This window comes from Diorhabda carinulata, chromosome 10 (assembly GCF_026250575.1).
Source record: "Diorhabda carinulata isolate Delta chromosome 10, icDioCari1.1, whole genome shotgun sequence".
NCBI classification, from domain to species: Eukaryota; Metazoa; Arthropoda; class Insecta; order Coleoptera; family Chrysomelidae; genus Diorhabda; species Diorhabda carinulata.
In genome coordinates this window covers 9,202,141-9,228,621 of record NC_079469.1, presented here as the reverse complement: position 1 = coordinate 9,228,621, position 26,481 = coordinate 9,202,141, and the positions used below count along the sequence as shown (strand labels likewise).

The window sequence follows — 26,481 nt, the reverse complement described above, 5'->3', positions numbered from 1 at the left end:
TTAATATTGTCAGTCACTTGATTCATTTTTAAGTAAGTATTTCAAATAATTTTTTCTCTTCTTTTTGGTCTCCTGTAAAATTTCAGTTTTAGCAGTTGTGTCATTGTTCTTTTAGAACAGCGATATGATTAAGCTTGGCGACTTGAAGGATTGAATGACATAATCGTTTAATCGTAATCCAATGAATTTTATCTCCTGTGCTTGTACTAATCCATTGAATCCGCTAATGGGAAATCGGGAAATAACGGCATTTTTTATCGAGAAGGGTGATTCAGATTTTGTGGTAGAATAATGAAGTAATCTATCACTTGAAGCTGCTAAAACATAAACTGTGATAAAGTCTTGGTAATACGATCCCTTATCTTGTAAATGTGCCCTCATGGTTTGAATGAATCTAAAGAAAACCATAAGTATTTATGGTATTTGATGCGGTCTCACAAATCGATGTATTTGGTATAAACTCTTAGACTTTTTCCACAAGTACTGACTGACTAACTGACGTATTTATTTCTCGTCTAAATTTTAAGTGAGATTCTCTTTCTGAGTTTTTTTGTTGTCTTGGTTATACAAGAATCATTGTTTTATTTTTCATCGCAAATTCCAGCTTTTGTTATTTGTTAAGGCGTTTCCTGGAAACACCTCAACACTGCGCAATGCTCTACCAAATATAGGTTGGTGTATTCCATATTTGGATACATTTGAATTAACTTCTTTTCTTTTTTCTCTTTCTACCATAGGATTTCGATCCCTATTATCTCCCTTCAAATTGATAATTTCCTTTTTTTATCTCCTATCTTCATTACACCGCCTCTCTCACTTATCTCGTTGGTATAATTCTTGCTTCCATACATTTTTTGTCTATTAATTATCATCATGAGATTATGTCCATATCGATTGATCTATTCTGTCATCATATCTCTTCATCTTTTGTTTTGCCATTTGTATTATCTCTTCATCAATACATTTCCATCAATTTGTTTTTCTTGATATGATTCTTAAATGCTTAATTTCAATTGTGTCTACCTTCGTCCTTCTTGTTCGATGTCCAATTCTAATTTGTATATGTTACTATTAGTATCGTCTTTATTGTCTTGTGCTTCTTCATTTTCAATTTCATGCCAATATCTTCACGTCCTAGTTCGGTCTTAGTTATTATATATTACAGTCTCGATTATTCATTCTCTCTATTTCTTATTACTATTATCACTCTCTTTTCACCCTCTATGAATTTAGTCCCCTCCTATTCTTACTCTTTCCAGTTTTTCATCGTAAAATTTTATATCATTTGTATATTCATCCTGTTATAAGGCATTCGGTACCATTCCATGTTTTCTTTTTCTTTAAAATTTCAACTAACCTATGAAGGAACAATAATTAAGATAAATGACATTACCGTTTTAATTAAAAAGGAATAAATTACAATCCGCAGCCAATTTACACAGAACTATATCGATAACTTCTCTTGTATATTCATTATTTCCTTTTCCTAGCCAAATTTTGTCGAATCTTCTCTTGTAATTAATTCTATTAATAACCGAAGCATCCGAATAATGTCATATTTATATGAAATAGGTAGTTGTTTACACAAAAAAACTTTCTGTCATAACTTTTTTACAAGTATAACCGATATAAATAGGAAAAAGTTCCTTGAAAACTGCCTCTCGAGGAAAGGCAACGTAATGGATAAATGGAAGTTCATAGAATATATACCAAAAAAAAACAAATCAATTATGGGAAGATTTAGGACGAACTCAAAACATCCATTTATACAAAGAAGTAACAATGTTTTGGGTTAGTATCCCTGAGGCGAGGTGAGAGAAAATTGATTTATTGAGTACACGCGAAAATGTTTTGTTTTCATGATGATCCATCTCGCGGATAACTATTGTTTGAAATTCGAAGATGAATTTTCCACCATGTTGTGAAAGAATTGTCTCTATAGCGACCCTTTAACGATTGAAATATTTTTAATGTAAGTAAATGAAATTTTTGGATGTTTTGATTGTACGGAAATATGAATTGGAAAAGTCATTGTGAAAACAAAAGGGTGGAATTCATTGTGTCATTCTTAATCAGGTTTATTATATGAGCTAAATCTGTTTTATTAAATTTTATACTCCAGGAGAGGACTGTAGAGAAATCTCCAATGTTTTATACCTTCAGTCTATTAGGAGACTTCATCCTACGTCAGAAGGATAATATCCACATTCCATTATATAAATATAAAAAATAGCATATTCCGTTATACATTCAAATTTAAAAATTTTTAATGTCTCACAGCTGAATATAAGGAGCATTGAGGAAAATATGAAGTTCGATGAGGCATTGAAAACTTTTGTAATTGGGAAATCTCTATTCTGAGTTACTATTTTTAATTCATTTATATTATACATCTCTAAGTATTGTTTCAAAGATTGTGTGTTTGTATGCGTATCTTCATTTCTTTCATGGAAATTAAATTATTATTATTATGAGTTATTTGAATTCAGGATTCTCTGGTAATTTCAGTGCTCTGCACAGTCCCGTAACTACATTATGATCTGATAGTTTCTGACATAATTACTGGGATTATTTTCACATTTTCGCTGTGTCACATATGTTTAATCTCAATTGCACTTGTCCAGTTTTTTTTTTTGATGTTTGTTAAGAATGATGTGAGTGTTCGATACTGCTACATCGACGAGGACTGTATTGACTTTTCTATCAACTACCACAATATCATGTCTATTATTCGTCATCGGTGAAAATGGACCTATCGTAGTGGAGTCTAAAATTGTCATTTTAGAGCACCTTCTACGGATGGTACTTCTATTAAGGTGTATAGGAGTTGAGAAGACCGAACTCGTTGAGCAGTTTCTGGTTGAATGATGTTGCACAATTGATTATGCCGATGCAGCTAGTCAGTATTAGCTTACCCGTTAGAAGCAGATTCTATATGTTGACTAGTCTCTTATGTTTATTGACTGACTGACCGCAGATAATGGTGTTGTGTTTTTGGTACTTATTTAGTGATATAAGAAGATTAACCGTTTGTTTGTTATTTCTGCTCATAGTTTCCAATGAATCTGTAACAACTATTTCTATTTTGACATTCCACATTCTGTTGATTTCTATACTGAGGTTACAATATCTAAGGATTTATTCAGCTTCTTTATATATTGATATGGAAACATGTGTCAAAGTACGCTGTTGGTTTACATTTATATATCACTGAAGTATCTTTGTCTTTGTACTCTATTCTGCTGTGTTGGTAGGATTTTCCTGCTGCTTCAAAGTTATCTCTTTTGCACAATTCCAATTGATTATGATTAAATTTTTTATCATGAAGCTTCTCGTATTGATTCCTAACTTACTTTGTCAACTGTAGTTTCTTCTTCTTGGTGTAAGAATCAGCCATAAATCACTTTTTGTATCATTTTTTTTCAATGTTGTTATTTTATGTCGCATGTGTTGGTGTTATATAGTGATTTTTCTGTTGTTTTCCATAAGCTTTAGACGATTTCACTGATTTTGTTGTTGTTGAAGTTTTCCTAGAGCTTTAGTATGCTCAATTTTTCAAATATCTATCACTATATCTCCTCTTCACACATAGCGTCTCTATTTAAGTCAAGTAGCTTATATGTTATCAAGTTTTCTTGTCTTAATGTCAATTTTTTTTATTGGGATGGCTACATTCTCTATGATAAGTACGAGAACACCTGTTTCCAAAAAGTTTTTCGAGTTTATTCTTGCATATTTCTACCTTTTAATTTTTTATTTGATCATTTTCAAATTCATTGATTCTAAGTATGCCTGGATATTTCTAGGTTTTTGAATAATCTGAAGTAGAAAAAGTAAAATCATGAGCAACGTTTGGATACAACGTATTGTAACAAACAAGCTTGCGAAAAGTGTCCTTAGGACGGCTTTGTCCAGCTACAATGAAATTTTAAAATTCGGCGAATTCGCCCGACGTCTTCAACATTTTTTTTTTAAAAACCAAACCAAAACAAAAACAAGAAAAATTTGTTCTAATACCTTTCAATGCTTTTTTCACAAAAGGATTCGATGGAATATTTAATAGAGTGGGTTTTAAATTGGTTTATAAATCCAACTATACAAACAATGATTTGATAATCCTGAAGATGAAATATCAAATTTGGAAAAGAGTGGTATATATACAATTAGCTGTCGTGATTGCAATAGAAAGTATATTGGGCAGATTAAGATATCTTTTATGGCCCGGTTTAAAGAGCACATAGCTTATTTAAAATATGGACGGACCGTAAAATCAGGTATTGCCGATCACATTCATAACATAAATATTAATAATGTAAAATTTTAAAAAATATATCCTATAATGAGTTGTTGGCTGCACTTCGAAGCCTAGAAATTGCTAGATGTCAAAATAGCTGAAATAGGCCAATTCCTTACAGCCCACATAGTTTCGTAGTCAAGGAATTAATGTGAAGATTCTCGCCAAGGAGGTTTTCCTACTGGGATCAATTTTCGCAGGAAAAGGTTCATTAGTCGGAAAGAATATTCATCTTTTTTAATCAAACGTAGTATTTATATTCTACTTCTTTTAGAAAAGGTGTGGATGCTTTAAATGAAACAACAAAAATTTCTCGAAGAACTGTATTTTTATTTAATTCAGTTAATATTCATTTTAAAGATCAAGAGGTTTACTTTATTTACACATAAATGTTTTTAGATAATCATCTTTTAATTGTATATAATTTTTCTAATATCCATCGTAAGTTTTGAATCACTCTGACAAAAATGATCGTTTTTCATTGATTTTAATCATACAATTGAGATTTTAAATCAAAGCTTTATGGAACTTTATTCCTGAAATGAGTTTTTTTCGATCTAATTTAACTGGTCTAACCAAGGTAATATTTAGAACAAAATTTCACATTAGTTTTATTGTGGTATATGGTAGGCTCTGATGAATCCCCTTAAAACTGGATGATTACAATAGAATCAACTTAAGACCTAAATTTTCAATCTTTCAACTCAATATTAAGGAGAATTTCATGGAAAGAAAACATGCTGAACGTTGAGTTATAATATGGATTTCAAAGAAATTACAAATCTCCGATTCTCTTTATATCTCAGATATATTATAGTATTCGTAATTTATAGACACAACTATGGAAAAATTTAGTTTCAAGACTTTCTCTAATCAATTATATACGAATGTTGGTCTTTTGAAAATAATAAACCTTAAACACCTTACTATATCTGCGATCTCTGAACTTCCATCTAAACTCACTAAAGATTTACTTTATTATTAATTTAGAAGGATTTCTCGTGAAATAAGGAAACTTTATGACAACACGTATTCTTCCTAACACAAGCTTTTATGACAGCTATTAAATACCACCTTTAACTTTAAATGAATCCAGCGAATGAATGTTACTCATAATTCGGTATTAGGTATATCATTTCATTCAAACATGAACAAAATATTTTAATAGATGCTTTGTAATAATTAGAAGACAAATCTAGAGATCCACAGTCAAGTGTGTATAATCTGTTTAATTTCACTGACAAAGATATTTGATATTTGATTTTTCTTAATGTATAAGCATATAAATCTGAAATCATTCCTTTCATTTTCCACTTCTCAAACCTTTTTATATGTTTTCAGGGAATCTTCATTATGATTTTAACTATCTTCTCATAGAAAATCAGGTCAACATAACCGTTGAAAATTTGATGTTTCGTTTTATTTCGTTCTTTATCAAAGTATACCTGAAATCCATGAGAATTGCAGTCGAAACTTTGCAGGTAAACTCTCATTGATTTAGTCTTCGTAGTGTCATTTTCTTCTTAAAAATTTCAATGAACGAAGATATTTTGAAAATTTCTCAAATTTTCACCTGTTTTTTGAACACATTTTCTGTTCATTTTAGGTATTTTTAAACAGAAGATAATTCTCTAGGAAAACCCTGAAATCTTTCAGTGTATACTTCAACAACTTAAAAAAATGTTCTTTCCTTATAATAAAGCCCACATAAGTTTCTGTTCAAGAAAAATGTTGCTTTAAACTGTATTTTGAAGGATATAAGGATTATCTAATACAAATATATCATCAGATGTATATGGTATACTATTGTCCAAATTTTTGAGAAGTTTCTTCCACACTTAGGTCAATCGTCACAGGTTTTTACATTTGAGCAAATCTATCAAACATAGAAGCCCTCACACTTTTCTACTGAATACACTATTCACGCAACCACTAAACCAACACTCACAATTACACTGTCTGACACGCGTTTCGATAACCAAGTTATCGTCTTCAGAGACTGAAGGTAAACTAAAACGTAATGAGTTGACTCACCCGTTTTATACTAATTACCACCAACGAATTCATTCCAGCGGCAAAACTTCCTTGTTATATTATCACCTTAAGACTCTGAAGACGATAAATTGGTTATCAATTTCGTAGGCATCCAAGTTGTGATAATTATTGATTATATGAAGCCATATCATGTACAGGGGTTACAACACTGTAGTTTGAAACACCTTCCTTAAGTAGTAAGCTCTGACTCCAGTGGCGTCGTTTCTACCAATTTGAGATCAACGTATAGTTACCGCAAATTGATTCACCACAAAATGTTTAGTTGCAATTCTTGAAGCAGCCAATAATCGTAAGTATCACGCATCAATAAATCGTCACGCAATGCATGGTAGACAGAAATTAAACATCCACCCTATTCTCCTGATTTGTCTATGTGTGATTTATAATTGTTCTCGGCCTAAGAAACATTTAGGTGATATATACTTTCCGCCGGAGGATGGAATAGATGGAGTAATTCATCAGTTTTTTGTACACTGATGTAGGTGATTAACGTAAATAATATTTTGTGGTTTTCTTGTTTATCAAAATACACGTTAGAACTTTTTGGTTTTAATTTAAAAATTTGAGATATACAATTTTTTATTCAGCTTTTCTGTCACATCCGTCACACATCTGGGGTACATTCCATTGAAAAATATACATAAAATATTTCCTCAAAAAACGGGAAACTGATATTGCCCACTGCTAGAAATGTGACGGCGCCATGATGTAACGTTGCAGTATTTACAACCGCATTGAATCTATACGCAATTTTTTTACTCCTACGTGATTTCACAGCCTCTATTTTCCGATGGCGCTTTCTGGAAATCTCGAGGCTCAACGATAATATAGTGTGCACTGAATGCTTTTGACATTTCTAGGATTATTTTCAATGTAACTCAAACATTCAATGTTGTAAAGAATGTAGTATTGAACAAAATATTGTGTAAAATTTGAAAAAAATTATTACGAAATTTGCTCTGGTATTAAATACAATTATTTACTTTCAATGTCTTCCAATAATTACTGTTAATTTTCAATTATGACGTTCCACTAGTCATAACCGACTGAGCATACCCATTCTCTCCAAATGAAAATCATTGTGTCTAGAAACACCTTCGTCGAAGCTTGCTTCCTTCTTTTTTGTTTCATTTTAGCTTCTTAATGTGGCCAGTGAAATATGACTATGAAATGAGACAAATAGGCCCATTGGCCATAATTCAAAATAAATAAAAAAATCTAAGTTATTGATACTCTTAATAAAATCATTGCGGATCTTATATAAATTAGAAATTATCAACCCCAGTATAGATCAAAACACAAAAATTCCGAAATCAGTGAACGCTATGCAGTCGTATAATTTCCTTTGTTTTCTTTTCTAGATACTGGGCAAGCTTTCGACTTACATTGGCACAGAAAATAATCTCAATAAAGTTTAACAAAATTCTCTTGTAACTATAAGTAGACGTATTAACCCAGATTCACCACTCGAGTCACGAATTACACGAAGAGAAGAAATCTGAAATTGCATGTACGAATCTATACAACAATTCATATGAAAATACGACAAACAAAAAGTGGAACATCTTCAAGAAACTAGATTTTTCGAAACAGGAAACATATACGCGATATTTTTAAGAATATCAAAATTCGAGTGGAATGAGCAGTTTCATTATTTCCACATTCGTTGCAATTATGGCATATGATTATTTTTAAAATTTTATTTATTATGGAATTCAACCAATGTTTGAAGCTAACAATGTGATAAGAAAATCAATAGGAATCACAAATAGTTAGAAGTGAAATCGACCATATTTTACATTGAAGGTTAGCTAATTATCATCAGATTTATAACTAATATTCTGCAAAAGGAAGTTCTAGGAATAGCAAAAGCTTCAAAGAAGCTTCATATATAGTATTCAGGTCTAAAAAGTGATTTTCTATGTGTAAAAGTATAAAAATCTTTCAGAGCGTCACCTACCGGTTCTATGGGATGGTTAAAGGTATATAGTAGAGTATTATTAAGTAAAATATATAGTGTCACATACCCAAATATATGATTTATCCAATAGGATTTCCTATATATTTCACTGAATCCGAATGTCTCATATTTTTTAAAACATTTTCCAATACGTTTCAGTGAAAAGGTGGTAGATCAACGCATCAACGAATATAAGTCAAACTGTGTCCGCTTGCTGAGAGAATGGAATGAGTTAATGTCAATTATGGTTCATAATATTTATTACAAAAGAACACTATTTATATAGACTTCGAGTATAATTGAAGTTATATAGGTGAAACCGTATGCTCCAAAAACAAGTCCGATTTTTCCTCCATTCCGTAAATGAGAAAATTTTCACCTTATCGAATGTAGGTTAGGTTAGGTTAGGTTAGGTAACTCCGATCTAGATTGGTCAGGATTCACCCGAACGCGTGAGGCCCATTGTGTTGTATATTTCATTTTACATAACTTAATAGAGTAGCTTACTACTCATTCGGAGTTGTAAACCTAGGAGGAGGTTTTTCATTTTTCTTATTTCTAGTTCTGGAATTTTTTTAAGCATTCGTCGTTTCTCCATAAAGGTACGGCACTGGTAGAGCCGATGCTTCATCGTCTCATCTTGTCAGAGACGATGCTCCATCGTCTCATCTTGTCAGAGACACTTTTTGCAATAGTTGTCTTTAATGACTTCTAATTTCTAAAGTCTAATGACAACAGTACAATGTCCAATGATCGATTGATCTTTTGGATCGAGTGTTTGGTGAATCTAATTATTTTAGTATTCTCTTCATTAGGATTGTCCAAATCCTTCTAGATATTGTGCAATCATTTCTGTTTGACTCTGATTCATGAGTCAATAGCACCTTTCAACAATTCAACTGGTTGTTGCACTCTCACTATCTCTCTCCTCGCCTCTTTAGCAAGCCTTAAAGGTCCCTTGCACTTCGAAGTGTCCAGGTACGGTCACGGTACATACTATGACACTTTTTTCGGTTAAATGTATTCTTTTTCTCAACAAAAGTGACGGATGACTTTTGATTTTAACATAAACATCTATACCTTCCAAAGATATATCCGTATGGCGCAGCAAAGACTTATATCAAAAGAAATATGAGCATCTAGAATTCAGTATGATATATAAGGGTTTAAAAATATCACATGTTCAATTTCCAGCAGGGTAAAGCAGCACACACTATGGATATGAAGTCATCTACTATAATTATTATTCATATTTTTTCTCCATAAAATCCTATACAATAAATCTGAAACCATTTTCGTGTTGTGGTATCCAACTGTATAGAAAGAACCTTAAAACAAAGTATTGATTTATATATGATAGTAATATAAACGATAATAAAATTAAAGTATGAGGTGTGTTTGGGGTGTGATAGTATTAATGTTTTACGCAAATTTTTGTCGCATTTCTGGAAAAGAAAAAGCAAGGAAATGCATTGAAATAACCACTATAAACTCTCAGAGCACGTCAGATCAAAATGTAGCAAATATCTTGAAATGATATAGTTCGTTTTTAGAAATACGGCGACCAAATAAAGGTATTTTTGATGGCTTTAAAGCTCTCGAATAAGCAATCGGTATAGTGTTTAGTCACGAAAACAAAAGTATCAAGTGCCAAGAGTGGGTGTATTGTGTGAAAAAATTCGCTAAATGATGCCAAAAAGGGGGACTCAGTGTGCTAAAACCATTTTCGAGTAAAATGCGTTTAAAGTTTTGCGACATACTGTATTGTTTATACTGATTCAGTCAAGTGAATCTCTTTAGTATGTTTGGCTACTACTTCTATGATATCACCCCTTATCTCCAATGATTTTATAGGCTCGTAGGAGCCATTATGATACTGAATTGTTGAAAACAATAACAGTGATCATTTGGAAAACATAAAACTGAGTTGATTTTTCACAATTTCTTGACACTTCCTCCATCGATTATCCAAAACTTGCTAAAATTGGAAATATCTGGACACTACAAAAAATCAAAAATGATGATAATTTGTTGAAAGGAATTGAAAGTAATTGTAAAGAAAAATCGTGATTTTGAAACATCATCATATCCACGTGCATTGCACCATACAGTTTATTTGAGTGGGCTCCAACTGCTAAAGTAAAGCATCGAGACACCCATCTCTATCCCCCTTAGCTCTAATTTAATTGGATTGCCATAACGTGTAAGTATTAAATGAGTGGAAAAAGTCCGTTACAACAATTCAGATCTATATTTGAAAAACCAAAGTGCTACCCATGAAGGATCAGATTATTATATATTTGTCTAAGAGAGAGGAATTGCCAAGATATTCAGATTATGCTTTAATGTATATGAGAGATGTGACAAGAAATTAGCATCAAAAATTACGTCAATAAAAGTAATTGTATAGTATACCCCCTAAAAATAAAAACAACGTGAATATATATCACTATTTTCAGTATCGCTGAGTTTATGGTGATTGTTTTGTGTCTTTTTTCTTTTCTATTCTTGTATTCTCCTATTGTTTTTGAGTTTTCATGAGCACCAATAAAAATCATTCGAACACAATGTGCTATTCCATCAAAAGCTATACCAAATTAGAATTCATAAATTCCTTGTAACAATAAATAGAACATTGAAACGTTTTGTGAAATAATAGTCAATATTGATTCATTGGGAAGAAGTGGTATAACTGCCTCATGAAGTTCAGCGAAACGTAAAATTGATATGCACTTTGTATTTGAATTCCGAACAGCAATATATAAATCTCCATTTTATCATTTCATCCTACTGTAATTTCCCGTTCTGTTTACAATAGAAAACGCTTACCTCACTCATAAATGCCACTCGTTATTGTTTACGCCTATTAAATTTTTGTCAGAGCAATTCGAACACATTATGTCAATCAATATTCAAATCTGAATTTGTTAGCACACACAAAGAAAGAAATACAATCAATTCATTTTATTATTGAATCCTTGGCAACCGTTCTATTTTGTTGTCTCTGAATACCTCAACTATGTTAATTCAAAACTATATATTGATAATAAATCTATCGTTTGGTAATGAAGGTTTATCACATTAGTGAATGCTAGAATCGATACTTGACAAATTCCACAATATTGTTATTAACTCAAATTACTGAAATAATTTTTTATTGCTTCTTTATTATGAAAAAATATTGTGTAATATTTTTTATATTGAATTTGAGTGTTTCTTTGTTAATACAGTACCAAGAAATCCATATTGGGGAGTGAATGTTGAACTAATATACCATTTACTTTGTAGTCGCATCCACTTCCTCTATTTTTTTTTTCATAACGGGAAATATTTTAGTGTTCTTCAGTCCAATATTTTACCTGCATTCATGAGACTTATGATTATTAATTCATTGAATAGCTGGATAGCTTGTATTACATCTCGATAATAACAGACGATCGAAGTCCTAAATTTTTCAATTGAGCTGGTGTCTTGGGAAGAAGCAAATTTTGAAAAATTTGAATTAAATGGATTATAAAGAGGAAGTACTTCAGCAAACTAGCCTGTTACATCCAGATTACTATAATCACTGACGTGAAGAATTTTCGTTGGATGTGAAAATCTATCTCGTGAAAAGTCGTCAGCGAATTATCTGATTTCCTTTTTAAACATTGATAATAGAGTTTTTATGTACCACATGTCTATTAGAGCATCTAATTATCATGTGGATAAGGATATCAAGAAAAAATTGGATAAAAGTTGTGTTTTCTTTATTTTCGATTCATGGCTTCCAGTATACATTTTTTGGATGGTTCTGAAGATCATCGACAAACCACTTTGCAAATGCGACGATTTTTTCGCCACGACCGATAATTTACAGAAGCTGGTTAAATATTTAGATAGAAGATGTGAATTAAGAGATTATGAATTGGATCAGCTCATATTTTGTGATACTAATAGTCCCAGAGCTGGTCACATAAAACAACAACGATAAGGTACATGACGTTTGATCTTGGAAACAGGGGGCCCGTAATTAGTACATCAACAAAAGGCATTTCTGGCACTCTATACAGGCCTGTTTTCCCGAAAGAAAAAATAGGCTGGAAAACCTCATATGGTACAGGAGTGAAAACTCTTGGATCGTGGGGTCCGAACCACAAATAAAAACGATGTAATAACGTCAGAAGTTCTACAGGTCGAAAAACCTCCGAAAAAAATAAGGAAAATTGACGTACTTGTGAAAGTGAAAACTTCTCACTTTCGTCTCGAAGGAAAATTATTTTTGTTGGCTTCATAGAAACTATCTGTTTGCGCTACCCAAAATTAAAACAAAAAATCATTACGAAACGTTGAAAACTCGCTAAAATACAATCTTTTTTTTGCCGCTCACTCATTTTCGGCCGTTTGGCGCCCCCACCGCCAATTTCCCCGCCACGAAAATGGGCTTCTAATTTTCTTTGTGAATTCATTTACAGCACTAATTATTAATCGAAAAGTACTTCGGTAACGTTCATCAGCTCATGGTGCCTCAAGAAACCAAGAAGAACGGGGTAAGATGATGCTCCCTTCTAAGAAATGCGTTGACGTGTTCGCTCATTTACCGCCGTGCCCATTTCATTAATTAATTACATTTTTTGCATGCAATATAAGTTTCCATGGAGCACCGTGAGCCGATAAACATTACTGAAGGACTTTTCGCAAAGATACAACATTTCAAAAAAAAGTTCATGAAAACCGGTTAATAATTAGCGCTGTAAATGAATTTACAGAAAAAAAGTTAGAAGCCCATTTTCGCGACGGAGAAGTTGGTGGAGGCGGCGCGAAACGGGCTAAAATGAGTAAGCGGCATGAAATCACGCATCATGAAAAAAAGATTGTATTAAAGCGAATTTTCATCGATTCCTGCGCGCATACAAATAGTTTCAATGAAACCAACAAAAATAATTTTCATTTGAGCCAAAAACGAAAAGTTTTCAGTGTCGATTTTCCTTATTTCTTAATATCTCCTATCTCCAGCTATTCTTTGCCAATTTCTTATTCAATGCTTTCTAAGGTCTGACATTACACCTGATATATTTTGACTTAAATTGGCCATTTTCTATATTCAAATTCGTGTCGAAAGGTATACCCCAACCTTTGCGTTTCTACCACGATACACGATACCTTTGCCACGATACAGCCCAAATCTTCTGTCTGTTAAGAATAATTGAAGAAACCGAGAAAAGTTTCGTAATATACTGAAAATGGATAAGCTAAAAGGAGATTGCTGATAAATAACCTATCAATTCACAAATGGTGAGTGACTTTTCCATTAAAATTTGACAATTTTTTGGATAAACTATGTTGTTTCGTTTTAGGTATTCAAATTCATACTAAAGATGTCGCCATGGATATCAAAAGAATATGATCTAATCATATATGACAGTTTTCAAATCAGAATGTACTTTTAGTTAAACAAATGTTTCTTCATCGGACGAATATAAAAAGTCACTTGTGCACAATCTAGTTTTTTCTCGTTTGTGTCTATCACACCCTCATCTCACTCATGGCAGCATGTGGAAGTCTCATGTTACATTTTCCAGTATTATTATGGGTTAGAAGTGGTTGGCTTTCTGGACTTTTGGATCTGGGCGGCGGGGGTGGTTTCGGCACACTGAGTGGCATTGTAGCGTTACCATTTGGCGGCTGCACGTAACCTTGTTGTTGCATTTCTGCTATTATACAAGCAGTATTATTAAGCATGGTTGCAGTTTTTGGCAGTGTCAGACATCCTTGATGTTGATATCCTCCATATGACATATTTTTAGGTAAAGTCATACAGTTTTGTAGCATGACATTGGGACTAGGAGGTGGTGCTTTTAACGTATTTGAAACTGTAGTAGGACAGATTTGATGTATCTTATTCATATTATCTTGTTGTGCGTTAGTTAAAATTAACGCTGAGGTATCTTGTTCTACGTCTACAATCACATTTGTGCTTTGAGAATGCCCTAAATGATATTGATGCTTAGAAATTGTTTCAAATGCTGCTTGGTTACGGTTCTGTTGTTGCTGCAAATTTTTAACTTCCATTCTTGTCTTATCTCTCTGATAATATACACCAGCAAAAATAAGAACGTTGAGTATTAGTAATGAGCACCCTATTGCTATTGTAACACTCAATGCTGTACTGTACGCAGCATACCCCGCAGCTTCCAAACTAGCTAGAGTATCAGAAGAGTTGTGACTCTGAAATATTTGATGATTATAGTTTCCAGACGAAACAATATTCACGCAAGTAGTGACGATGGTTTCTATAGTAGTTGGAGCTTCTAGCGTTGTTATACTAGCATTCGGTCTTCTTCTAATGAGTTCCATAGTAGGATCATAGTAACTTATCCTAGACAATGGATCTGGCCGAACTGCTCCTTCGTATAGATCAGCACTATTATGGTTTCTAAATAAATTATGTTTAGCTACAACGTCTTCCATACCAGCTCTATGCAATTCCGGTATAAGTCGTAACCATACGCTCAGTTGATGCGCACGGAAATGATTCTTCATTCTTGGTTTCATACCTGTAATAAGAGATTATATTAAAGGATTGTATGAAAAATTAGAATCATATATAGAAGCTGTCAGTAATATCTACGATAGAGAGATAAGGTGACATGTTACAACTATTTCAACTCGAAGGTTTATCCTTCTGCTACCCTAGTGAAATTGTATATCGATCGTAACTGTCGTGAAGCTATAATTAGCTCACAATAGTGTCAATGAAGCATAAGGAAAGTGGAAACATGTCAAAAACGATTTTATAGTAACTTTTAAAAATGTTAACAAGTAGTTTGAGTGATTAAAAGTAGAAAATAGTGTTCTGACTTCAAAAAAGGATGAACATACAATTGATAAAAGAATATTTGCAAACATTTTTAAGAAAAAGGTTGAAGGTTTTTTATCATTAATGTAAGAATCCATACAACAAGTTATAGTCAACTCGTAAGTTCTTGGCTTTTGATTGTTTATTTATTTACATATGCTTTGCCCACTATTTTAATCACTATACTATTTTTGCATCTTTTCTAAAATGAAATAAGAACTTGAAAGAAAACGTTTATACACGTAAAAGCAAATTAAAGCTCATTATGAAAAAGGCCTTCCAGTTATGGACTAACCTTTGAGATATTGCTAGGCGGTACTTTCAAGAAAATTATCTCAAATAGAATGTTACTTCTTAACTTTGTTTTCAGGAAAATAAGTCACTGTATTTTTTATTACATCTCGTATGTGGTTTTTGTATAAATAAATGAGCGTAGCTTTTATTATATCAATCCAATACTTTGTTGTTAGGAGGATTTCAAAAGTTCAACTTCCAACAGAGTTAAGCAGCACAAAATATGGATTTGAAGTCATCTGCTATTACTATTATTCATATTTTTGTTCATAAAATCTATGTAATAAAATCCTATACAATAAATCTGAAACCATTTTGGTGTTGCGGTATTCAACTGTATAGAAAGAACCTTAAAATTTATATATGATAGTAACTTTTGACAGAAATAACATTAGAATATGAGAAGTAAAAGATGTTATTAATGCAATATTTAGGGCGTGATAATATTAGTGATTCACGCAAATTTTTGTCGCATTTCTGGAAAAGGAAAAGCAAGAAAATGTAAAAAAATAACCAATACACAGATCAAAATCTAGAAAATATCTTGAAATTATATAGTGCGTTTTTAGAAAAACCGCTACCGATTCAGCTTTGGTAAATTGCTAACCCGGCCGTACTTTCAAGAAGATTATCTCAAATGGTATGTTACTTTTTAAGTTTGTTTTCAGGAAAATAAGTCACTGTATTTTTTGATCACATCTTGTATGCGGTTCTTGTATAAAAAAAGAAACTAACTTTTATATACTTTATATAACTTTATATAACTAGAAATAGTTGAGATTCTGTTCAAGGAAAACTATTAAATAATTTTAGAATATATCAACCAAATCCTTTGTTTTGAAATGAAATTAGATTCCTTTTAAAATAAAATCATATTTTCGCGATTTATATATAAAATGACAGAAGTAACGATATAAAAATCAACGTCAAAATTTGAAATATGATGAATTTCGTTTTTCAGCATTCTCTCGAAATCAGGCAGTGAATAATTTTTTATCATAACTAATTCTTAAATCGTGCTTCTGAGTGTTTTTGAACTGTATTTGATTTATTGCCTTATAAAATAATAGTAAATAGTGAAGTGAATTTCACAAGAGGTTCAGATGGGTTTTTACACTCACTTGAGACTAGTACAAATTTCACAATAAAGACCTTAGAAAGTAGACAAGCTATTTCTATCGTACCTAGAGTAATAATAAACATCTTCAAATACGACAAAAATAAATAATTTAGTAGTATTCAACGTTCATATACAGGGTGTTTCTATATTCCATCGACAACTCTCTACCACAGAGAGATCTCAATGAATGATTAATTTTGATATAGGAATACGAACCCTCACTGGGCCTAGTTGCTGAGATATAGGGTAATTAGTTTACAAATTAATTAATTATTCATTTCATTTCGAATAATAATTGAGCGTGAGTAGTCAAAACAAATAAAAATTATTCATTACCTCAATTTCAAATAAAACAAAAATATATTACAACAATAACAAAATTGTCAAAGTTACAGTTGTTGTTCAAACTATTGACCGCTTACTTTAATACACTTATTACATTGTTTTGTCATTGAATAACATGTCTTTGAGATAAGTCTGAATGAGATTGAATGATTTCTGCCGCAGCTTGAGTTTTAGCTGTACACTAAGGACTTCATATAGCCTTAAAAACAAAAATCGATAGGATTTGAGTCAGGTGATCTTGGAGGCCAGCAATTGGGTCCACCCCGACCAATCCATTTTTCTCTAAAGAGTCTGTTCAAGTAATTTCTTGGTGCTGCAGCAAATTTATCCAAAATTTCTTTCAGAAAGCGCGTATAAATTGCTCCATTCAATTTATTTGGTAAAATGTAAGGCAATCTTCAACCATATCCACCCACACATTAACCGAATATTTATACTGAAATCCCCTTTCACGAAAAGGTGCGAATTTTCTTCATCCCAAACGTGACTATTTCTAGAGTTGAAAATTCCTTCCCTAGTTAATCTAGCCTCTTAGGTATATAACACATATTTTGGAAAATTTCGATTTTCATGAAACTTTTGTAAATACCAGTTTAAAAATTCCATACGGACCTGAAAATCTCTAGGTTCTAATGCTTGAATAATAGTCAATTTGTATGGATGTAACACTTGTTTTTTTAAAACTTTCCATTCAGTAAAATGGTTTTCAAGCGCGACTTACAGTTCGAGTACTTAAAGATGGTCTTTCAAAAATATCATCTAATATTTCCTCTTCCAGATGTACAGTCCTTGTTGTACACTTCTTTCCAGCATTATTTCTTATAATTAATAAGTTTTCGGTTTCTTTCAGCCCCCTTTCAATACTTGCAAATGTAGAATGATGTGAAATTCGACGACAGCGAAATGTTTTTTGGTATAAACGAGCTGCCATTTCACCACTTTTTCGAGCTTCCTTGTAAATCAATAACATGAAGAGTCAACTCTTCAAATGAAAAATTCATTCTATAACAGCATAATTAATGTAAAAACTAAAATTTTATGTTTTAATTCATCAAGATCGTGTCAAATACACAAAGTGTCACTAACTATCAAAAATGTGACACGTGCCTACTAAATTATAATTTAGAAATTTTGAGTACTATTTAATTACCTGCAAACTTTTGTTTAGAGGCAAATTTCAACAACATACAGCACCGTTCATTTTAGCTCTATGAAAGGTTACTAGTTTTTTAACTTAAAATAATGAGGCAATTTAAAATAAAATTTAAAAAAGAATATGTTCCAGTGACGAAAAAAATAGGGGGATAAAAGTGACTACTAACCTTGACAACGCGCCACAGGTTAAATTTTTCCAAACTTTGTTTATGTTAAAATATTACTTTATTCACAAGCATATTGGTCACGGAATTTGGAAAAAAAATTTGAAGGCATTTTTGATTTATGGCAAATTTTTGATTTTGATTTAAAATCTTGAACACCCTATATCTCAGCAATTAGGCCCCGTAGGGTTATTCCTATATCAAAATATATAATTTATTGAGATCCAATATAGAAACATCCTGTATATTTTCGTATAATATCTTTAAGTTCAATATCTGAGATTTTAGTATAAAACTTGAAGACGCAGTGTGTTAGCACTCGTTTAATTCACTAGTATAAATCATATTTCTGTTCTATCTAATTCATTATATTCAATTCGATTGTATTCAACCATTTATATTGTGATATGTACCATATATTTCCAGTATTCTTCAGCTCAGCCGTTTAAATTTATGTAGAATAGTGAACACTTTTGTGTATATACGAATCCGTGAAATTTTTTTTTATATACAGAGTAAGAAATGCATTGTTTCCTATTTATCTGGCTTACATACCCCGAAGGTTCATCATTCTACATTATATATTCCAGGCAGCGGTAACACACATCCTGATCCTTCCAGAAAGAACATTCACATTAATCTTACTCCGTTTATAACATGAATATCCAAAGGATATATAACCACAGGAAAATAACAATGGTAGGTAGGCTTCACAGTTCTATCTACACTTCAGTAGAATTCACGTTTCATTCAATAAAATTCACAAAAACACCTGCTTCTCTTTTATGAAGATTGAAACGGATATTCGAGATTTAGTTAACTGGATGATGATATTGAGCAATTTTAAAAAAGTGGATGTGAATTATCCAAAAGTTCTTGGGACGATAATCATAATATTGGAGTGTAATTACTTAATATTTGCGTAACTTACACTAATATGTGATTTGATATTTGAGAATGATTGAAAATACAAAAATGTTAATTAAGTTGAAAAAAGAAAACAGGTAAAAATTGAGGTTTCGATGCTAAACTATCTAAAATGCAAAAACTATGTAATAAGCAAATAATTATCCTCAAAAATGATTTATGAAAAGGATTAATAGATACTATGAGCAATAAAGGAACAAAAAAGACACTTAACATTTGTTAAGGATTTCTAATTATTTGTGTTCAATAGCCTGCTGGTAGTTTTATTTGTCGATGATCATATGTCATTTATTATATAAGGATTTTCTTAACAACTGTTGAATTATTTCATTGAATAAGGTATTTGTTTAAGTCAGTAGATGTTATACCCATTGCAGTCTCCCATATTCTACTACTCACCCTTAGAAGAAACATTTTTTAAAACTAAAAAAAACATAATATAAAGCACACCGAAACTTCGATGGTCCTCACTGAAACACCTCAGATGTATTGCACTGTAGCCTCAAACCAAAAAAAATAAATAGTAATATTTTAAAAAAATCTATCAATTACTTACATTGTCTAAGAACGAGCCTTCCTTTTTGAAAACTAGAAAGGGATTGATTTTCAAAATTTCACCGTATTGTTACTTTGGATGCTTCTGCTGAACTAAAACGGGGGATTAGATATCATGAGAGAATTTTATTGGAAAATTAGATACAATTAAGCCTACTTTCACCTGTGTTTATACGTAATATATGGAACTACAAAAAATATCCGTTTAGTAGGCTAATAGCATAAAACATCGAACAACAACCGCGCGTAAATCCCCAGACTTTTCAGATCAATTGACGATTAAGCTTTTCGACTTAACACCCTGTATCTATTTTCCGATGGGGATTGCAGCATTCACACAGCAATAACTCCCCTTTTGGTTAAAGGTATTTGCGTTCGTGTATCGAATATGTATTTCAATTACTGAAAATGATGAAAGAGATTCAATCAACGGATTTAACGATGATTGATAGACGACCTTTTGCAATAACTTTTTACGAACAGTTTTGAAACATTGCCGAACGAAGCGTATGTATTAGTGTAATATTTATTCCCAAAATGGCTTTAAACGCACCTCACATTTGAATTATTAATTGGTATATATTTAGATTGGATATTCACTTCATATATCATAATATTTTTCACGGTTACTTTTTTGTCAATACACAATTTTTTTCATTCAAATTAAGCTAATTTATTAGTAATTTTCATCAAAAGATAAAACTTTTAAAATTTTTTATGTGATATGTACTCATTATGAGAATAAACATATTCATACCTATTCTAACCAGAGAATCAATCTATGAGATGAAGCAATAACTTCATTATCTGGAGAGGAATACCCAAAAGCCCTATGTCATTACTAGGATCATCAGTAGTCAATCAACTGCTTATAAATCAAACCAATACAGAATATGAGGTCTGGATACGTCGATGACATGAATATAATCATTCGGGAAAAGCATGATGATATCTTATGAGATTATACACAATCTGTCCTAAGAATCGCTTAGAAATGATGTGTCAATAAAAGTCAGAGCATATACCCCTCAAAAACCACCCTAGTTTCATTCACTCTGAAGAAAAATTACGGCTTAAAACCCTCAGAAATAACGGATTCGGACTAGGTCTTGGAACAGATACTAACTATCTCGAGGTGGTCTTTGATCAGAGACTGACATGGAGATAACAGAGTTGCTTTCGCATGGGAACACGGGCTCAATGATATTCTACACTAAGCGTGAGTATAGGTAGGAATATATAACCCAGGAACTAAGCTCACTATCCCAATGGGCTCAGAATATTCTATTGTCTAGTCGAAAACCGACGCTATCGTTACAACTTTTTCAATGCAAATATATTTATCAGGTAGCAGACTAGCACTACCAGCACAAGTATCTATTGAAATTGATTCAAAGCTAGTTTGGGACTACACCCAATCTTCAAACTCACTGGAAGCTAACAACTAAGTTGCTCTAAGGTTTACCTGTCAACACCAGAATGCACGCCAATCAATAAACTAATCACCTGAAAAGAAAGCGTTACAACTCTTCATAAGATCACAACCTTCCCTAAAAAGACAACAAGTCGTGGACATAAAAAGTGGGAAAACGAGAAGAAATCAGAAACATGGAGTGAGATCCCAATGAAATAAAAGATTTGTTTCTCATTAGGAAGAATGAGCTAGGAAGACTTACTGGTATGCTAACTAGACAGCAATGAACTATCACCTGAAGAGCAGCTCTCGACAGCTTTTGTAGTTTCTGCTAGGAAATAAAAAAACACTGAATATATCCTCGGTATGTGCGATGCTGTTGTGCTATGGTACTTATATCCAAGATTCTTAGAACTAGAAGAGGTTAGCAGCGTAGCTCACAGACAAGATGTAAATTGGACCAAATTAATTACCTCACACACGCAAAACTGCTGGTTCTTGAGCGGTAAACGGTTCAAGCTGCTCAATTGATCAATAGATCAAAATGTAGTTCGCGGTCTTTACGCCCGAAGTCATCTAACATAATCTAAAATTAGTGGTTTGCAGAGGCTGAAAAACTTTTGTTTCAAGATGCATTTTTGTGAGTGACACAGCTGTAGATTCAAGGAATTAGTCCCCTTATAAACCAAATCAAAAACTTGGTGCAAATATAATCAACAACGAACGCATCTTTGCCCTGGAGTCAGTCCCACTTAGATATAGTGAAACTCCAAAATTCGGCGAAGGCGCGCGGCGCCTTTGACATACTTTTTATAAACCGTAGAATCCGTTTCACATGAGTTTTAATTAAAGTAGGCGATTCCTTTACATTTTTCCTTGTGAATAATTTCTAGGAGGGTATACTTATTTATTTGTTTTGTTTCTTCACTTACTACAAGTTTTCAGAATTCTTTTGGGACATATAAAAAGTTTGTGTAACGCAGTTAAGTTAATTCATAATAAATAAACGTTGTGAAAAGACCGAAATAGATAGTAATCGAAGAATTGAAATAAATTATTTGAGTTAGTTGAGTGATAGTGTTAACTGAATTACTTAGAACAGTTAAGTAAAGTGTAAGGTATTTGAATAAATCAAAAACGTAAAAGACAGTGTCTATTAATTCATCCCACTGATGAAAATCGTATAAATAAAGAAAAAAATTACAATGTCTCCTGAGAATCTTGAATATCTTAATAAATTATGAAATGTCCAAAAGTGTAATTCGAGAATGTATTCCCAATACCGACAAACAACTTTTGTGGACAAGTTTACAATATTTGCAATTAGTTCTAGTTATTCGTACCTAAACGTTTCAGATACCTGGTGAATAATATGCCACGCTTCCTGCGGGATTTGATAAACGGCCCAAATCCAAATTGATTGCTGGTTATATGTCTAACGTTTGATATGCTACTTAGTCATACTCCAATTATTTAATCTGTTGTCGTAGTTACATCCCTTTAAGTGAGACTTGGGGATTATTCACTTACTCACATCTCTAATAATAATGTCTTCCTAATCTTACGACAATATGATATAATTCATAATGTGACGAATATATTGTAGCACTGCATTGAATAATCATATAATAATTGAATTACACTCAAAAATATTAATGAAAACTACGTATTTTGTATTCTAGCCCATTATAGAAAATAAATGAAATTATTGAATTATGTTTGATTATAGCTATTGAATAACGAGCTTGGTGGTGTTATAAATGAAGTTCATACACGTCAAACTTTTCATTATGACTGCAGCGCCTCTCGCCACTGTAGATGGGCAACTTAATCGTATAAAAACGAATTGTAATTGAATTGTACCTGCTTTTCTCAAATGATACTCATATTTATTGGATATTGATATGGAAGATTATCGCTTGCGTATGTTCATGAGCGATTCAAAAGCTTCAAAAATGCGTTAGATGCGTTGCTGAAGAAAATATCGTAATTCAAATGAAGCGTTACAAATTGGTGCCCAAAATGTTGACGTTAGGAAAATAAAAATCTCGCAAAAAAATTTTTCTAAGGATGCTATGAAAGATTCAACATTACTCATTAGCAATCTCCACCAATTTAGTGTCATTTCTTATATGTCTTACTGATTTCCATGTTAAAGATACAACGCCGACGATTAGCATGCTATTCGTATTTAGGTCATGGAAACCTGTATCGGAGTCTCCACAACAGCACCACCTAAACTCTGCACAATTATTATTACTTTTAAAACGAAAGTAGTATTAATGGAAAAATTGAAATCTGTTAAATATTGGTTACAATATTGAAATATAAGAATTTGAAAGCGTAGTACCAGATATTACTTGAGAATCATCCGATGTTTCTAATCATTTGCTATCATTTATATCAAGACGAAAACCTGAAATCGATTAAACTAACTTAATGAACTGGAATGCAAACCTAAGAAATTATTCTCATTTCTGAGAACACCTGCTAGATTATTTCGAAAAAATGTCAATAATTTATTGCGGGATCAGATATTTTAACTCTAAAATGACTGAGAGCTAGAAATCCCACAATGTTGAATTCTATATCGATAACTCTGTGGCTAATGAAATGAAAGTTTAAAAAAATGTACATAAACTGATTGAGCCTCCAATATAATTAGGACACGAATACAACAATGCTGTGGAAGCTCAAAACATTTCCCTAGCAATGTCAACATCGACATCCACTGATGTTTTAATTACCGAAAAAGGGTTGGAATGTAACGATCTACCAGAAATAACTTTCTAAAATTGTTCAAATATAACTGTTAATTAGCATTTCACTAAAATATAAAAATCAGTTATTTTGGTATATATACGGTGTTTCTCTAGGATAGATAGAAAATTTGAAGTAAAAAAATCCTTAACGTCGGATGTTGATACACGTTTTTCACGATTTTGCCGCAACTACTAGCAATATTGTCATGAAATTTCATAAGAATAAGAATTTTTTCTTTCAATTTTTGAATCCACCTCTGTAGCAAAAACATTCTCTTTGGGATACGACCAAACTGTGTAATCCAAGGGATTAAAATCGCGTGACCGAGGAGGCCAATGAATTGGAGCTTCTGTACCTCTACCAATCCTCCTAAATGGTTACTCATCCAATTACGACACCTTCTAACAAAGTATGGTGGAGCTCCATTGTGCATAAAAAAAAGATCTTAGTTCATTTCGCGTTCTTCTGATATTTCGAATAAGTGATGGCCGCAAAACTTCAGGTACATATCACAATTTAAATTTCCAGGCAAAATATTATAACCTATCAATTTATTGCCCGAATTTGCTGTCCAAATATTAACTTTAAGTGAGTGTTTTGACATGTTTTAACATATCTTGTCGCGTGAAAGTGGTCTCGACCGTGAAAAGAATACATTTGAAAAAATTTGGATTGAGGGCTGTCCTTTCTTGTAATGTTTGACAAAAATCCACTCCAACCAGTGCGCGTCTGGCAAGAGCTCTTGAACTTGTCTGTATTGATAAGGACTTGGCTATTGTTCTCTAAATATCATCCAAGAACTTAGAGAAGACCAAATTTGGAATCATCTTTTCTTTATTAATGGTTTTCGTTGTTCTTGTCCTGCCAAAATTTATTTTCTTAGTTGTCACATTCCCAGCTTCTTGACAACATCGTCCACTTTTTTTTACTTGGCAAGTTTCTTCGAGAAAACTTTTCTGCAGAACGCGTAACAGCTCCACTAGAATTTAATGAGGTTTCGATAATTTTCAATTCACATCATGCTTACTAATTAATAATAATTAATAACTTTATCAATACTTTATACCAGCATCGGTTATTACTTCATAATTTTCAAACCAAAATATTGCGAATACTGTACGCAGTATTGAGTTTTATTAATAGTACCTTTCTGGTGTGAAATTATATAAAATAAAAATGTGATAAAAATTAATTCTTGTTATTCTGGTAGTGGTTACCATATATAAGGTATCTCATTTAAGATGAAAACACCTACATCCTTTGATAAATTTAGATTTAATAAGCTAGCGAGTGGTACTGGGTAATGAAATGAAATCAATTGGGATTTAAAATTTATACTAGGACTACTGCGATCCCTCTAATTAATATCAATAATCAAAATATGACAAAATCTATTAGAAAACACTAATTATGTCAAGATTTTATTTTTTATGTCATAATAATACATATTTCATTCTGTCTATCATCTCCTAAAGCTCTCATTCAAATTGTTCATTTGTTGAATTAATTGTTGCTAAATTAAGACATGACTGGGGTAATTTAGTTTAAATTCATTCTTACTTTAATTTCCACTTTAAAAATACAATTTGTAAGTTGATACACATCTAATTTCCTGAAAAATGTGCTGAACATCCTCACATTGTTGACAGTTTTTTAAAAGCATCAACATTTCTGATATCTGAATATAAATTTTCTCGAAGGAAGATTGTACAGAAATAGCAATTACCGACGCAAGTAGGCGCTTCCGCTACCAGCTGTCATCATAGATCATAAGTGTTATGGGAACGGAATTAAGCCACTGATGGCAACCCAAGCCTTCTAAATTCGTTCTCTTTAATTTAATATCGATCGCTGTATCTGCCAACGATAAGATACATTTCTGGAAGACCAGAGAGCAGTATTAGTTTACTTTAATTGATGTTTCGTTCGTGTTAGAGATACGGAAGGTGTTAACGGGTATTTACGAGGACAAAAAAATATCAGGGCGTGGCTTGGTTCGTGCTTCTTCTACAGACACGTCTTTTATCTAGAAGAAAGACGAGAAGGAGGAATTTCATATTAACGTTTTATAGATTGAACTTGATAAACCACAAGCCCAATTTATTTTACGTTGAAGTTTATCAACAATATTCAAGACGTTATACAAACATATTCATCAATTTATGTATGTGAAAGCAAGTTTTTGTATCATTTCATGTCTAGAGCATATTATATTCTTCACGCTCGTATATTGGATGACAATTTTTAAGGAAGAGACTATTTCATTCACCCCAAATCCAGGACTAGTTCGGAATGTTTATGAAGACCTTGGAAATATTCGCACTGCATATTTTTCATTTGCTCAAAATTGTAGTACAACAATTACATGCCCCTCACAAAATTAATTAATTTATTGTTCGAAGTTTTGTGTACAAGAGTAACGTCTATATCCGATTTTGTTAATATCCGTCGAGTTTAGGAAATAATTGGTATTCAGATTCGATTTCAATATCGAATACATGAAAGTAAATTGAGCTACCCCTAAAATATCGTGACGTGATGATGGCCAATGGTGTTCCGACGTTAACATCTTTCATCGTTATTTTCGTCCTATTATG

The 26,481-nt window shown here is 32.2% G+C and overlaps 1 protein-coding gene across 1 annotated transcript in view; it reads right to left on the bottom strand.

Moving 5' to 3' along the window:
* Positions 1-4,603: 4,603 nt before the first annotated feature.
* The window catches only part of LOC130899109 (neuroligin-4, Y-linked), a 347,133-nt gene continuing 325,255 nt past the window's right edge, over positions 4,604-26,481 (bottom strand). The window contains exon 8 of the mRNA XM_057808880.1: positions 4,604-14,845. Coding sequence (XP_057664863.1) covers positions 13,815-14,845 — 1,031 coding nt within the window. The 3' untranslated portion in view covers positions 4,604-13,814. The remainder of the gene's footprint in view (positions 14,846-26,481) is intronic.